The sequence below is a fragment of the Wasmannia auropunctata genome, unplaced genomic scaffold, assembly GCF_000956235.1.
Source record: "Wasmannia auropunctata unplaced genomic scaffold, wasmannia.A_1.0 LD336088.1, whole genome shotgun sequence".
NCBI classification, from domain to species: domain Eukaryota; kingdom Metazoa; phylum Arthropoda; class Insecta; order Hymenoptera; family Formicidae; genus Wasmannia; species Wasmannia auropunctata.
In genome coordinates this window covers 2,620,552-2,637,248 of record NW_012026802.1, presented here as the reverse complement: position 1 = coordinate 2,637,248, position 16,697 = coordinate 2,620,552, and the positions used below count along the sequence as shown (strand labels likewise).

Sequence of the window (16,697 nt, the reverse complement as noted above, 5' to 3'; positions counted from 1 at the left end):
AAACAATAAAATTAAACAAATTCTAATACAAATAGTAAATAATAAAATTTTTAATTTCATATAGATAGGCAAATTAAATTGAGAATGTACTACATCTTTGTTTCTACGCGAAAATTAAAATCAAATAATTTCAAAAATTAATACATCTTTTGTATATCAATGTTTAATACACTACATAAAATTATAGATTTTCAAATATATTTTTCTTCGTGTTTTGCAGGAAAAAAATGTAGGAAAAAAAGTAATTGCAATTCGCAGTACGAGATAACTTTATAGATGAAAACAAAGTTTGACCCGACAGAATATTGATTGCAACAACCGCGGCATCGTGCTGCCACGAACTGTTCGTCTGCTAAACTTTATACACATTCTGTGAATCGATTTTGTAGTCGGTAAAGCAGACGGCGATTATCTTCAGCAGCGAAACTACGTACTGTTACGATAAAATTTTCGTGGAAAATACAGTTTCAAAGATTTTCCGCGACGGCACCACCGGAAAATTACGGTCCAAGAGAACACACAAGGTATCCCAATTTCTCCGCATTGCAGGAAATCTGGGATTCCCAGTAATAAATGTCAACAAAAAACTGAAAAAAATCTAAGCTTATTAGGACCGGTTGTTACACCTTCGGACAAATTATGTGATAATTTATCTATTAATGATTAAATTATCACATAGTTTGTCCGAAGATATAAAACAACCGATCCTCAGTCTTATAACTATATAGTATAAATCTTATCGATCAAACGTACAATTTTGATAACAATCCTTGTAAGAATCTTGTACAAATATAACGTTATCTTCGTCTCTCTACGTTGACTACAAGCGTCGGGCAGAAGTAGTTACAAAAATATCTGAGCCGGGAAAAGATCTGAAGTTAGATCTCTCGTGTTCCGCCGCGAAAAGACGCATAAACAAAATTGCGTATTTTAAACAAGGGCGCCGATATAGAAATACGCTTATATAAACGTGGCAATTTGGCAGCCGAGCGTCGCAATCTCTCGCTGAGCCTTCGACGCGACAAATCCGTCTCGCGCGTCTCTGACAGTTTGACGATTGAGCGTAAAACGTCTCGCGCTGAAGAATAGCTTCCATCCGTTTCTTTTACTCACTTATACTGGCAACCGCGATCGCAATTACTTGTTGGTTTATACCTGGCTTTAAATATAGATACGACTGTTGACTCAAAATTTCGCATGACGACGTGTCGTCTTCATCAACGTTTGGAAAATAGCTTGCAGAACATTGCGAAAAACATGCAGAATCCTCACGGATGAAAGTAGGTCGAAAGGTCCGGCGTAGGAGTATCTGTCCGGCGAATAGTACTCCGCCGAGACAAAACTATTTCCAAAAGATCGGTTAATCTCAAGACGATTGTCTTAAACGTTGTCCGAACTTCTCCGCTCCCACGTGATACAACTTGTCAGATTTAGATGGGCAAAGTTTCACGAAACAGAGAGGATGGAGAGGGGGAAGGAGGGGGGAGGGGGAAGAGAACGGCTAGCCTGACGTAAAGTTTGCCATAATTAAATTATAAGGCTGTGTTACGAGCAACATCGTACCCGAGGTTGCTTACAGCAACTTAAGTCACGACCCGAAATTACACAATCGCGTTTTTTACCGGCATTATTAGTATATATTCTCCGTATAATCAATTTGCCGTGCTGCAATCAATACTCCGGTCTTCTTGCGCGGGAAGATCGCCGACATAAATTACGATAATGGCGAGATAACCGAAAAGATCGTTTAACGCGTTTTACAAAATCTCGAGAAAATACTGGAGGCAGAATTAAATTGATCAAACATCATGTGTTTTCGTTTTACAACGTCAAACGTTAGTGAGATTGCCTACGCAATCTGAAACTGTTACGATATTACACAATCTCCGTTAATTAATATGACGGTAACTGCGTAACAGCGCCGTGCGCCGTCATCGATAACAAGCGCACGCATCAATGCGTTTGCAGATGAATGCAAATGCAAGAAAAATCTATATCCATTTAGCGAATGTAGAGATGTTACAATTCCAATATTTAAACTGCGGCTCTTTGTTGTCGTTTTTAATGTCAGTTTTATTAAAGTATTTTTTTTTCTCTCCGGTATCCTCTATATCGATGTCGCTTGCGCGCAGAACGGCCCGAACCATATCTGCCCGCGGAGCTCTTTCTCTCTCTCTCTCTCTCTCTCTCTCTCTCTCTCTCTCTCTCTCGCTCTCGCGGTCTCTCTTCGTATTTACCAAAGTTCATATCGCGAACAAACATATGCGGCATTAACGCGGGAGGCCGCGAATCAGATGGAACAATACCGCCGATCCGCGATTTCCCAGCTCGTCATATGAACGATAACGCTCAATATATGCGCAACGAAATGTGTAATTTCACTTGGAAGAACTGGCGCATACGTCCGCCAGTAATGCCAGTGCTATAACCCAGTCATATTGATCCGAAGATATTCTCTCGCTTTTACTACTCGCAAATGTTATGTTTCATTTCCGCGGCGTATATACTAGAATTGTACACTCAGCGTTGCTGAATGAAAAATGTAATTTACCAGCGAGGGCCTTGAAAAGATACGACAGGAGGATACTCTTTGCTTTACAATGATTTGGATTTACGCATGCATATTAGATCATCGCTTGCAATGTGACATCTCTCACGTTAATTTTCATTCAGTTCTTTTTTTATTTTTTTATTTATAGAATTTTTCCTATAAAAACCAAATATTTTTATATAAAACTTCATTAAGATTTATTAATTCATTAATAAAGCAAAAGATGGTACGTAAAAACAATAATTGATTTTGTTTTAATATACTATACTTGATACACTTGCTTTGATAAATTTATACATACTAGATAATTATTATTAATGTACTTGTCAATCTACCTTGTATATGAGATATTTCAGGTGGCCTTGAGACGATCTATTATTCGCGCGAAAAGTGATTACGAATGGAATTTATCGTGTGCAAAGTTTCGTCAGTCATCATTCTGCATGCGGGTAACACTTGAGAACTGTTTGTAAGAAATCTATATGCAGAACTTAGTGACTAGGGCTTAGATCTTAACCGAATCAAGGTCGCCGTGGCGACCCTCGGTGCCGCATTACTATCGATTTCTCGCGGAAGAATCGTTTGAGGAAACAACGCAAAACGAAGCCGCCGGCGTGGCGTAAATAAGGATTAAATGTCGAAATAATCGATCGCACGTGGAATATTAAATCTTAGAGCTGAAACGCATTTAAGTTTCTGTCAGTCGCACGTCAGGATAGTCTGTAAACTTACATGCGAAGTAATCATTCAGGCGTTTATGCCAATGTTATCATATCGGTGAGTTCCATTATTCATGTTAGGTGCATATAGTGCTGACGAAAATGGCTCGGAAATGTCTCCTTACTGTAAATATCCAAGCTCTTTCATCAATCTGCTTGGCGTAATAAAACGGATAGAATAGAAGCACCTTATATTCGGCACAGTCAATATTATATTTAAATTCGTGAACGATTTCGTTATAAGGATTCCCGTCACGTGTTATTTCAACATTACGTGCCCCGATCGCGCGGGGAAAGTTCGAAACAAAGTTCGAAATTGCCTGTTTCCAGCGTGAGCAAGCGTGTAACGCTTCGTCATCGTTGTTTCTAAATTAACTTCAGCAATATACAATGATTGCGGTGCATTAACGTCGAGCATAAGCCAACTTTTGTGATAATATTAAAAACGCTGAGATCTGCGGCCGGGATTTAAATAGACAGAGGATATTTCAAAACGCCAGGAGAGATTGATTACTGCCTACTCCGGTGTTTCGGTAATTATCTCTCCCTTCTTCTACCCCGTGATAAATGCGAAACGTTCGAAATTAATGAGAGCTTTATCAGGCGCGGCAGATGAACACGTCAAGTCGGATGTGTCGTTAATAAACTACTACTTCCCGCGCGCGTTACAAGAGACCGAGGTTTCGTCGAATTAATGATGTCGAATTTAAAAACTGCAACATATTACTATTTCACATCGAGAGCCATTTATAGAATTTGCGTATTGCAAACTGTGTAGCGATTTACTGCGCTAAATAACATGGGTTTAACGAGCCACTATACGTAAACTTCAATACGGAGTTGCAACCAACTACTCGACAAGCAAACGCGTTGCAACATTGATCGATTAATTAGCGTTTAATGTCACGCATACGCGCACGCACACACACGCGGGAGAGTAAACACAAAATCGGTAAAACAGATGCAAGTAAACAGCTCTCATTTCGTCGTGCTCGCGAGTTTAGCTTGCATGTAAATATGCCGCCGGTGGCGACCAGCAGGAAAATGTCAAAATTTAGGCATGAAATCGCTTATTCATGTCGCACGGTCAGCACGCCCTCAGAGCGTTGCAGTGTCCATTCCGTTTATAGATGCAATTTGGTCATTTCTGCAGAGCTATGTTGCATGTACGTCAAAGGACATGTAATTGATGGGAAATTATTGCTCCCTCGGCCGTTGCATGTAACTAACTAGCGCGTCTGAGCAAGTAAGGCGACTGGAATATCGTATTGCTCTTTAATTAACACGCCGACACCATTGACGTAGAAACATATTCTATCTGCTGTCTCTTTTAGTATCATCGTCGTAACTTGTCGAAAATACCACAGAACTCGAGCTCGTAGATTAATAATGACTCTAAAAGAAAACGACGGTTACTAGCTGCCGGCAATATATCGCGATAATACCGCGTATGTGTCAATGTCGCGGTCAACGAGAGCTTTTTCGTACTCGCAAAGCTATAACCGCAGTAGCTGAAAAATGGTGTAATATATATGAGCGATATAACACAACTATCTAATAAAACAGCACTACCGATAATCAACAACAAATATAGATAAATAACAATTGGGTAGATAAGTAGATAAACTTTAGATTAAAAAATATAGAGAGACCTTTCTATATTATCTCTCTTTCAATATTTTTTTTCTATAAAAGAAATAAGTACAAATATTATTTCGCGGTTAGATCAATTAGCGTTTTCCATATCGCATATTAGCGATGAAATTCAGGATCCGGGCGTATTGTTTCCAAATCAATAGCTGTAATAATGGACAATCGGTTGAATGACAATTTCCGAATTAATGGATGTACTCTCAGCACTGTATATTGATGTAAATATGGATTTCGTAATCAGCTTATAAACGGAATCCCTGCGAAAGGCAATTAGTACGGTAAAAGGGTCACGTCTACGCGTCCGAATACAGGATGTTCCCTTCAAAACGTTTTAACTTTGTTTCAATATCAAGGAAATTGCATACGTAACGGTTATATAGTATCATAATTCTCTCACACAAACAGGTCTCGATTTACTCCGTTTTATATTTTGCGTTTCATCTCACGGGGCGCAACAAAAAGCCGGGCTGGAAAGGCCTTGTTTAACGAGCCAAGGGTCGACGGTGCACTTTACGAGTGACGTTAGAAGATCTTAAATGCAGGTAAGAGAAGAGAAAACAGAGCCGTTACTGTGCGCGAAAGCTACGATATGCAAAATGAAAGGCTTTTGTACGGTACGGCGGCTGTGCGAGCGATCAAACTTTAACTCGTGATTCTCGAGCACGTTTTGACCTTGTATTTTTTTTCTGGTTGTAATATTGTTCGTATCAAAGAGAGGGATTTAGAAATTATTTTATACTCTTGTCCTATTCAATATATCGCGAAGAATATTTCAATATAGAATATTTCATTTTTACGCTTAACATTTCCCTCGAGAGTATTATATTATGATGAGATTGATAAGAATTTTTCAATAAAAATATCGAATATGCATTATTAATGTACATTAGTGTTTCATATTTTCAAAAAAAATCTTTTTCACGTAATATTACCTTGCGCAACACAATAAATCATATTAGTAGAAATTAAATGAAACATTAAAGAACACGTTAGATATTTAAATGTATAAGTTAAATAAGTTAAAGTATTATATACTCAAATATTTCCACGACCTAATTTAAAATTAAAATGTATTTTACGAACGGCGATATTTTTTTAAATCTTTATGAAAACTCAACCTTAATTCCCTACAGAGAATCTTCTCAAAATTTGTCATCAAATATAAAATTTATCTCGAGTTCTCACACAGAAATTTACTGGTTAATTACTGACTGGTTAATTAATAAGCTAAAACCATTCTTTCGTAACAGTAATTTTTATTCTGTGCAAGCCTAATTAAGAGAGGTTCGGCAAAAATTTTTTTTTTCAATGTAACTTCAATGTTCAGCACCGAGAAAAATTAAATTTTTTCATGAAAAAATATCACCAGCAGAAGAGGCCGTACATTTAGCAAGTCACATTTTCACTCATGAGTAATTCATGTGTGAATTATAGATGTATGCTTTTCATGCATATATTAAGCCCGTCATATTTGATACGCGCAAAAACCGAACTGCTAAATCTTTATATGTGTATATATACACAAAAGCACGTATCGTTTTAGTAATTTACTGCGATCTGACTTTCAAACCGAGCTACCCTGTTATGAGAGAATATATGCTCGGAAACATCTGGAAAAGAAAAAGAAAAAGAAGATGAATACGTTACTACGTATCATCGAGACGGGATGTTTGCATCGATCAGACGAAGGTAATTTCATTCTGATTGGAGTACGTCTAGATGGTTTCAAACTCGTTCGACTCGTAATTTCTCGAGCAGAACGGGGAAAAGATTTCCTGCATTTCCCTTCGCGCGAGCTTGCGTTGTTCGCCGCATTCATCGGCCGACATTTCCAGGTTGAAAGCGTCGTAGACGTGCAATCTATTTTCGAACGTACGTCCCAGTTGAACGACGCCCGGTAAACGTTTGCGTACCGGCCGACAAACACATGTTTGTACTTGGAATGTGACGCGACATAATTACTGCGGTTTGCCAGACTGCGGTCAAGAGGACGGGCGTTATAAATCGGGTATAACCGCGATCAAGGTTTTTCTCACTCAATAATCATTTCAAACCTAATAAAATATTTTTTCTGTGCAAATTTAATTAAGAGAAGTGTGGAAAATCCGATGAAAGTATATAATACGTATTATTTTCAATGCAACCTCTCAGTGCGTGGAAGAAACCGTACATTTAGTAAATATAATAAAAATGTAAATATAATATAAATTGAATATAACAAAGAAAGTTAAGAAGGTGTATAACAATCTATATACTATTTATGTAACAGCTTCTATATTGCGCAAGCTGCATCGACGTATTTTCAGGAAGGAAATGAATGCAGCGAGGAAAGCAAAATGTAACGTGTTTGATGAACTGTGCGGAAATTAAGTAATCGCGCTTCCAGCTTTATGCACCGAAAATAACCAAAGATAAGGTTATGAGCTTTCAAGAAAATGAGAGACGACTGTTTTCTTCAGATAAAGCAAGATAAGTATTACACAAAGGGAACACAAAGCGCTCGTAATATTCCGCATTATTCAGTTAATTGCTTTTATAAAATAATTAGCTTCCAAGTTTGCGTCGATAACACTTGTAACATTAACGTTTTATAATATTTGACCATTTTAATTACTCTGTGTTAAACGAAATTAAACGATGCATTTTTCTTTAAAAAAAAAAGAGGTCACTGTCGTATTCGAATAATATAATTTTCCAAAATCAAAGGTAATGCATGCAAACGTAACATGTAGAACCAGTCTATTCAATCGTATCATTATGTAATTGATATCATCGCGGCGTAGTAATGCGCAACATTAAACGCGCCATATGCGTAGCAACATGTGAAACATGTATTTGTGCATGTCGTGTATCCGCGGGGCTTCATGAACAAGGCAGAATATTCTAATATAACGTAAACAAAATTAACACTATATTCCTCCTACTTCGATCAAACAGCATCGAGTTAATTCTAAATTCAGGTCTGAAACGTGCACGATTCACAAAGGAAACGTTGGTGGTAAACGTTTCTCTCTACTTACACGTGACGGGAACAATTACATTTCACTCGCGGTAATGCTGCAATACGGGTTCTCTCTATCGAAGTTTTGTAGAAATATTTAATTTTTAGTAAGATCACATTGACTTCTCATAGAGAAGTCAAAAATAATTACATGATATTTTTTCTTCTTCTTGGAATTATATTAACAAATAATATAATCTCCATAATTAGATAAAATTATGATAATAATTGTTTTTTTTTTATAAAAAGAAAAATTTAGAAATTCATACCATCGCAACATTTTCTTCTTGAACACAGAAAAAATTTCTTAAATATATAGAAATATTATATTTCTTTTTTTTTAATACAGAATCTTGAATTTCAAAAAAAAAACATGGGAAATTTTCTGCTATTAATTTCACATTTTATATCAGTTAATAACTTCTTTAACAATTAAAAAAGGCTTTTATTGGAACAAGTAATGAATCTGGCAGCCAGTGAATAAATTTGTAAAACCATCAAAGGGTTTATGTTTGATCCGCATGCAGTTGATGAGAAATCACGATGATAATATCATTGCAACATCAACGTGCGCAACCATCACATAGCATACGGTTTCATGTATAATTTCGTGTTTACTGTCTGTAAGCAAATCCAATTCGTCATAATGAAATAATCATTCACATCAAAATAATTAGCGTCCCGGTGGATTAGCGCGGTATATAATAAATATTAGATTTTCCCAGAGGTATATATCCGCGTACAGAATCGAGTCGCAATTGCGTAAACGTATGTTATCTCCGGCTTTGTTAACAAATCGTGTACTCATAACGTTTAACCTGCGTTCGTTGTTTAAATCGTTTGCGAATTTACCCAATAAATTTCTATCAATTTCTATCAATTCCATTATTTTTTTTTACAAACCGGTGCACCGGCAAAAAAGGTTAACACGATGTACACGAGTGATCGCCTCGGGCGCGCGGTGCTACCTCGAAAACACGGATACAATATGGCACAGCAGGAAATTCGATCATTCAACTACTCACTCTAGAAAGACCTCGGATTCGCTTCGGGGCAACACCAACCTCGGCAATACGATGGCCTTCTTGCGCCGGTTCTTGAGCGTCTGCTGGGCGAATTGAAACTCCGATGTCTGCAGGGGCGAATGCGGGCTCAGAATCGTGATCCTGCGGTCGCTACCGCCTGGACTGGTCAGAGAGAACACGCTGGTCGGCGGCGGCAGGCTCAGGTGTTGCGGTATCTTCCTCTCCAAACCGGTGTTGGCGAACAGACCGCGCCTGACCTCGGCGTTCAAGCTCTCCTCCCGATGCAGGTTATCGCTGCTCTTTGACTCGACCGTTATCCTGCGCACGTCCCTCGTGGACGACGTCAGGAAACTTCTGTAGTGAGTCTTGGAGGAGCCTACGTGCGTCTCCGAGGACGACGACAGCGACTCCATCGACTTGGAGTCCTCGCTGTAACGATCGTCGGCGCTCAGGAAGTTCCTCGACGATCGCAGGCTCTCCATCGATCTTGCGGTCACCTGGCTGCTGACGCCGCCGGCCGTTAACAAATGTTGCTGTTGCTGACGTTGCTGTTGAGTCTGCAACCTCGAGATGCTCTTCACCTCGGGTTCGTATTCCTCCTGGCTGGAGCTGGACTGCGGGCTGCGATTCGTCACCGTGAAGAGGCCCACTCGCGAGCTGTCGCTCACACGGAGGGACGATACCGTTGTTTTTCTACGCAGGAATTCCGGATCGTCCGGAATGTCCAGCGAGTGACGGCACTTCTCGTATAGCTTGCGCGTCTTAACCGACTGTCGCGACGCGTCCTCGTCTTTCGGCAGGTTCTCCACTTCGTTTTCGGACGCGCACTCCATCGTGTCGGAATCCTCGGCCGACTCTTGCCCTCGCAAGATCTGCTGGCTGATCTTGGAGGTGAATTTCGACGAGCTGGAGGTAGTGATCTTTGTGGAGAGTCGGTTCACCAGTGTGACCGTTTCACGCAAGTCCTCGGTATCATCCTCGTCCATCGTCACAGAGACGCTAAATTATTCAGGAAACACAAAAGCTGTTGCGGTGAAGAATAAGAAACAAAGGCTTCCTCCGTGATAAACGCGTGATGTCGCAAGGTTGTCAGAGGATTATTTGCAAACGGTTAATTCGTCAAAAGAAATAAACTCGTCCAAATTATCAAATTTTCAAAGAGGATGCGTTCACGATTCCACGTGAATCTCTTCGTCGTCAGATCGGAACGCACTGTTCTCGACACTTCTCTTCTTTCGATTGCATTGTGCGTTCCATCTACGCGATCTTGTCGTTTAACAGCCAGCAAGCTGAAAATCAATGACATCTGTCAAAATTTTTGGCATAATTTTTTTTAGTTGGAGCACTTGGAGTCACTTTACTTCTTGCTTTCTGCCTTTTTACTTCTGTCAATTGCGCTAAAAGTTCTTAACAATGACGTCACAGAAAATCCATAAGCAATACATGAATATTTATCAAACGTTTTATTATTGAATCTATTGCGAATTTCATTTCTATAAACTTCGCTTTTACGTCAACGCTATATTTTAAAAACGAATATAAAAACAAATTAACGAATATGTTTTCAACGTTAAACATTGTGCATGAGGTCAAAGGTCAATAACCGGATCACTAAGATTAAAGCGTCCAAAAGAAAATTGGACTATCGACAGTTTACGTTTAAAAAAACATTTACTGGATGTAAATTCATCGTTGCTGCCTTTGTACAACAGCGAATATTTTTTTCAATTACAGACGAGTTAATTGGCTTCAAACTAAAATCCAGTTATTTCTATGTCGCATATTCAACCGAAATTATATAAAATAATCGAGTTTATTTGTTGAGAATATTTGCTTTTTAAATTTTATATTTTGAAAATATCCCAGTTTTCAAGAGATTCAAAAACATTTACATATTGTATTTTAATCTTTTCACAAACAAAACAAATAAGTGATATTGTTTTACGCAGTAAAAGTTCATAATGGCAATCTAGTAATCTAACTTTTTACAAAGTGCGAGAATATTAAATCAACTTTATTTGTATCCAGAATAAATACTAAATTTTGTGATTATATCAGGAGACACGGTAGTAGCCTAGTGTCAAGTATTTAAAAAAAATATATATATATATATGTATATTCTCGACGTTTGATTCATAAATAACAGCATAAATTTATGACTTAAACTCGAGTATGTTTTCAAATATTTGCCTTATTATATAAGACACGTGTGGAAAGAAAGCAAGTAAGAAACATTTAGTAAATTAAACATGAGCATAGCAACAATGATTATTTTTATTCGCGCATATAGGTTCAATTTTTCTCGTGACTTGTCTAAGCGGGCGATCATTGATTTTCTTATAAACCCAATTAACAGAACGATTGTAATCCGGTTGTAATTAAATCGTTTGCTATCGACATCTCTCTCCCATCTCTCTCTCTCTTTTTTCTTCCCCCCCCTCTCTCTCTCTCTCTCTGTCACTGTTTCTGTCTCTGAGCGTCATTTCTCTTTAGTCGGAACATTTATAGCTTCCGCAAGAGTTACTACGTCCACCGCGAAATTCGCGAATTAAAGCATCTATACGGGAAGGCATAACTTTCCGGTCTCGAAAGCGTCGCTTTCAAGTAACGCGCAATTGGCGCACAAACAAGAATTCGATACAAGCTCGCAACAATGGCCACCGATAGAGACAATAGGTACAATAAGCGCTGCACTGCGGTAGAGTCGATTCGATTGCATCCTGCTTTAAGTCAAACGCTACATCTGGCTTCAGCATTTGTATAAATGAGAAACGATCGGAACACTTTAAGCGGTAGCTGGCTCATTTGTGTACCCAGTACTCGTAGAAATTACAGTAGCGAACTATCTTCTGCGTCGGAAAAAGGTATGGATAATGTCTCGAATACGTTCCCTTCTATCGCCGATATCTATCGCGTAAAAATACATATCGCGCTTATGTCTACGCCAAGAATTTTCCCTGCTTGTTTCGGAAACAGGAATTTTCTAGGTCGAGAGAGTTTTTCGCAATTTTCATGTTTCCAAGCAAATAGGTAACGCGCGCGTTCCGGGCGTTACTCACATGAACAAAGTAATTCGCGGTATTAAAGGTCGCGTAGTTGTTGCGGCATGCAAATCGTATTAATTAATACATGCGGGACGCGCGCATAAATTATTTCAACTGGCCGTAAATGTAAACGCTATAATCAAGACATGACTATTACGTAACGTAGTCTAACACTAATAAATTTATTCCACACGTTTGTCATGTTAATTGTACTGTTCACATTCGAATAATGAGTAATATTGAGCGAATTGAATCACCGGTTGCGCCGATGACGCGAATTCGACAATAAATATGACAAATGTGCGGAATGCCGAATATATCGAATGCGACGATCTTTCCTACTGCGATCGTGTGCCGTAGCATAACAATTCGACGATTAATTTCACATCTTCGAAACAACTTCTGTGCCGATTACATCGCGCCGGAAGTCAATCAAACGGCCATTCGACCTCGAACTTTCTACTAAAGATTAAAAATCGAATTAAAGAATGGAATAATGCCGTTAAAATAAACGGAGCTTCTAAAATATTACAAAAAAATGATAAAAATAATAGCAATCATAAGATATGCGTGTATCGCACTGCATATGTTTAATTTATTTTTCTGTTAGTTAAAGAGGAATTTCCTTTAACGAGTTTCAAATTTAAATTCTGCTTGTGATACTTTTACGAGCAAGTTTTTCTGCATCGTTTCCATTATCGATCTCTATACCGTAACGACATTGGCACATCATAGTTAATCCGTTTACAGAGATATTGATCTACGCTACGACGTGTTAAGAATTACTTACTCTAGCGATGCGGAAAGAACGCCAATACGCTGCCGCTTCTAGCAGATCGGCCGGTTAGTAATATAGAGCCAAGAAATTCTGCCAAATATTTGCGAAATTTCTAGTCAGTTATATCAAAGTACGACAGGTAAAAACGACCTTCGTTAATTTAACGTCTAAAAGCGCGCCCAACTGCCGTTCAACATTTAATATTTGATAGTCCGTGACTGAAACTTCGATATTAAAGTTCAACGTGTACTTGAACTTTTTCAGCTATCAAAAAGAAAGCACTGAATAATTTTTTTAATTACAATTATATGCTTCTAAGAATTAAATGCTAAATTTCTTTATTGAACGTTAAAAGTTTATTTTTGAAGACCTTGACTATTTTACGACGTATCTTCGCATTTCGATATTAGTGTCTCGTAATTTTAGCTCCGTTTAAGTTTCAGCTTCTTCGAAATTTTCAACGTTTTTCTCATCTGCGATCTTGACACATAGCACCGACATTTAAAGGAGATTAGCGCGACGCCGTGGTCGTGATGGAAAAACAGTTCCCGTAATCGGACTCCGTATCGTGAAAGCGCTATTTTTCCGGAATGATCTCTTATTCTAAACTATCAAGGACGCCCACGTTGGGACCGTTCGAGCATATCTACGCGGCAGATTACGTGGCCGATTGCACGCGAGGCTTTACCCAGCATTTTACTTATCGATCTCGCGATGCATAGCGGGCTGCGACGAAATCATCGGCGATGAAAATCTGCACAATACAATTTGCTCTCGGAGTATGCGCTTATTGTCATTGCAATGAAATTCGAAAATTGTCGGGAACGCGCGGTTGTATTCGAGATATATTCCACTGCGTATTCGTATATATCAACGCAATCACATAAAATATTATAGGGGTTCTGATTTAATTATACGTCTATTAACAATATTAATAATTATAAGCATGTAACTCGGCAAAGATTGTAATTGCAGATTGATTACACGTCTATTAAGAATATTAATATTATATTATTAGAATCAATATTAAAGAAAGAATATTTAAGCATGTAACTCGGCAAAGATTGTAATTGATCACATGTTTGAGGAAGTTATACGTATTACTTACTTGATAACCAAAATGTCAAAACTATAACTAAAAAAATATCACAAATAGTAATGTAAAGTACATGTATTAATAACTGCACGTAATGCACGTAATGCACTGCACGTAATTTTATATTAATATTTATGAATTGAGCAATTCGTAAATCATGATATACATTTATATTATAATCGATGGAGAAAAGAAATACTTCGTCTAAACTTTAAACTGAAAACGCTGGGAGAAGCAGTGGATCATGAACTGCTCCTAAATCGTCACATAAGCTGCAGGGAGAGAATCGCATATAGGCTGCAGCCTCCTTTTATAATCAGAACACGTACCGTAATCAGCCGCGACAATCTCATCCCGGAAAATAGGTCGTATCAAATTCAACGAACTAATAGGTCGTATAGAAATTTCTGGGGACGCGGTAACCTTGTTCCCCGGGCTTAAATGGATAGCCGACCTGGTGATTCCACGACAGTCACGATTTGTTGATGACCACCGGCGCGAAATCGCTCGCAGTGTGCTTCGCCACCCACGCGAGATACACAGGGCAAGGCTACACTTCACCGGTACAGGGGGAGGGGTGGGGAAACACGCCACTTCCGGTTGGATCCGTTTACCGGGCCGCTATATAACAGCCTCCTCATCGATTCCGGCGCGACGACGCCACCAGCTGGTGCGCCCAGATTAGGGGAAACGTCGGGTTCTAGGTCAAAACCAACTAGGTTCGTCCTTTCACCTGGATCCATCACAATGCCACGCGATTTGGCCATTTCGGTAAACCATAAGGCACTTCATTTCGAGTATATCTCTACACATTTGAATAGGATTGATGCGAGAGCGGATTCGCTTTGTAAATATTACCTCAACGGTAGGAACGACAAATCAAACTCTCTCCCTGCAAGTAGCTTTCTCTTATCGAATTATAACAGAGAAATATTATATCTTCGATTTTATATATTTTATACAATATTCCTTCGTGACATAACGAGTGTTCTTTCTGTACAAGAATATTTTACATAAATATTCTATCGCTATAAAAATAATTTATAGTCGGCAAATGTTTTCTTAAAGAATTTCGTTAGCGATACGAATTTGATTGATAAGGGGATCATCTCTATATTTTTTGTGCCGCTCGTTAAAACGGAATTCTAAGATCCGCGGATTAGTTCAACTTCTGTGTATATATAGCAACAACGAAACTACCGAGACCTATTGGAAACTTTGCGTCGACGCAAATCCAAACAGAAAGTTTCGCGGCTGACGGAATATCTATCTCTTTGCAAACGGCATGACGGATGTTTAATGTCGCTTTATATTGATGGCGACGGAAATGCACGAGAGAGTTAAAATTCAAGTTTCTTATATACCAACGGATAGATTGAAGATCTTATTCCGCAATTTTTAGAAAGTTCGGACGGATGTAAACCGATACAAACCAATAAAAAAAAAATTACTCAGACGACGAGAAGAACCTGAGAAAATAAATCGTTGTGTGTTGTAGTAAAATAATATTTTCGCGTGTTATAATATGCTCCAATAAACATAAATGAATATAAAGCTTGAAGAATAAACATTAAAATGCTGTGTAGCATTAATAAAAATTCAATTTTCAATAAAACCAATTGACTTTCCTCGTTAACGTGTATTGCTGAAATTGTTAAAGCACATGTATAAATAATACCGATTATTCTAGCGGATGCATCACTGAGAGAAACGTGTTTGCATCTGCTTGTAATATTCCCAATGGTACGCAACAGTGCGCAACAACTGCAATTTCTCTCGCGCATCGCGTATGTTTATTTATACTACACATAATTTCAATTTTTCATAAAATTCTGCGGGACGTCGGATGCATAATATCGCGGTATATACCACGTTCAAAGCCAACGCGGTATACATTTCCGTGCATCGAAAGATCGACGGCAAAAATGGTCCAAAGTGTCACGCGGGAAATCGGGAGCGATTATATAAATATCCTATAGCAGCCTAATACGGCTGCCTTCGCAACCTGCCTCGGCAAGGTTCCATTAATTAGACGCACGCGATGCGCCGCGGCTACGCAATAAATCCGCGCATCTCTATCTCATAACTTCAATCTAAAATTACGCGCTGAATCACATTGGAGGATCATGCATAATCAGGAGTCGATACAAGCAAAATCAGGCGGAAACACAAGCTCGCGTTCACAAGTATATCTACAGATATTCTCTGTCCCGTTCGCAAGTACGCTGGTTATACAGCTTCGTCGATGTTGCAGAATTTAATAATGTTTTTAATTATCAATAGTGTTCTTATTAATTATGTGCCTCTAATCCCGCATGCATGTTGCAATGTCACTAACATACGATACAAAAATGCAAGTAATCACAAAAACAATGCACCGTTTATCTTTTTCAATTATAATTTATTCAACAACGGTACTTATTCAATACGCGACTGACGTTTTAGAGTTAACTGCGATCATTCAGTCTTAACTTTGCCCCGCAGTTTGTACGCGGACGATGAGAGGAAAATTAGCCGGTCTCTCAACTTTAGTTTCTGCTGTTCAGCGAAGTTGAAAATGGCAACTTCACTTTTGACTCTCCTAATTTACCATAGCAAATTCGCGATAAATATAACGTAGACTTCCATCGCCAGCCGAACTTTCCGAATAAAACAAACGCGATATAATAATTCATCTTACTTCGTCTGCCAACCGATATTTATATTTCGAAATCGAACAGCATGATCATTCTGAAATAACATGTACACCCACGGTCATCGGTTCTGTCCCTCGGAAATTTTCACAAACTCTGAAGTGATCACTTTTCTACAATAATGCTTATAGTCCATG

The 16,697-nt window shown here is 38.5% G+C and overlaps 1 protein-coding gene across 1 annotated transcript in view; it reads right to left on the bottom strand.

Moving 5' to 3' along the window:
* The window catches only part of LOC105448278 (cAMP-specific 3',5'-cyclic phosphodiesterase), a 139,291-nt gene that overhangs the window by 105,997 nt on the left and 16,597 nt on the right, over positions 1–16,697 (bottom strand). Inside the window, exon 2 of the mRNA XM_011686779.1 lies at positions 8,950–10,238. Within this exon, the coding sequence (XP_011685081.1) occupies positions 8,950–9,935 (986 nt within the window). The 5' untranslated portion in view covers positions 9,936–10,238. The remainder of the gene's footprint in view (positions 1–8,949; positions 10,239–16,697) is intronic.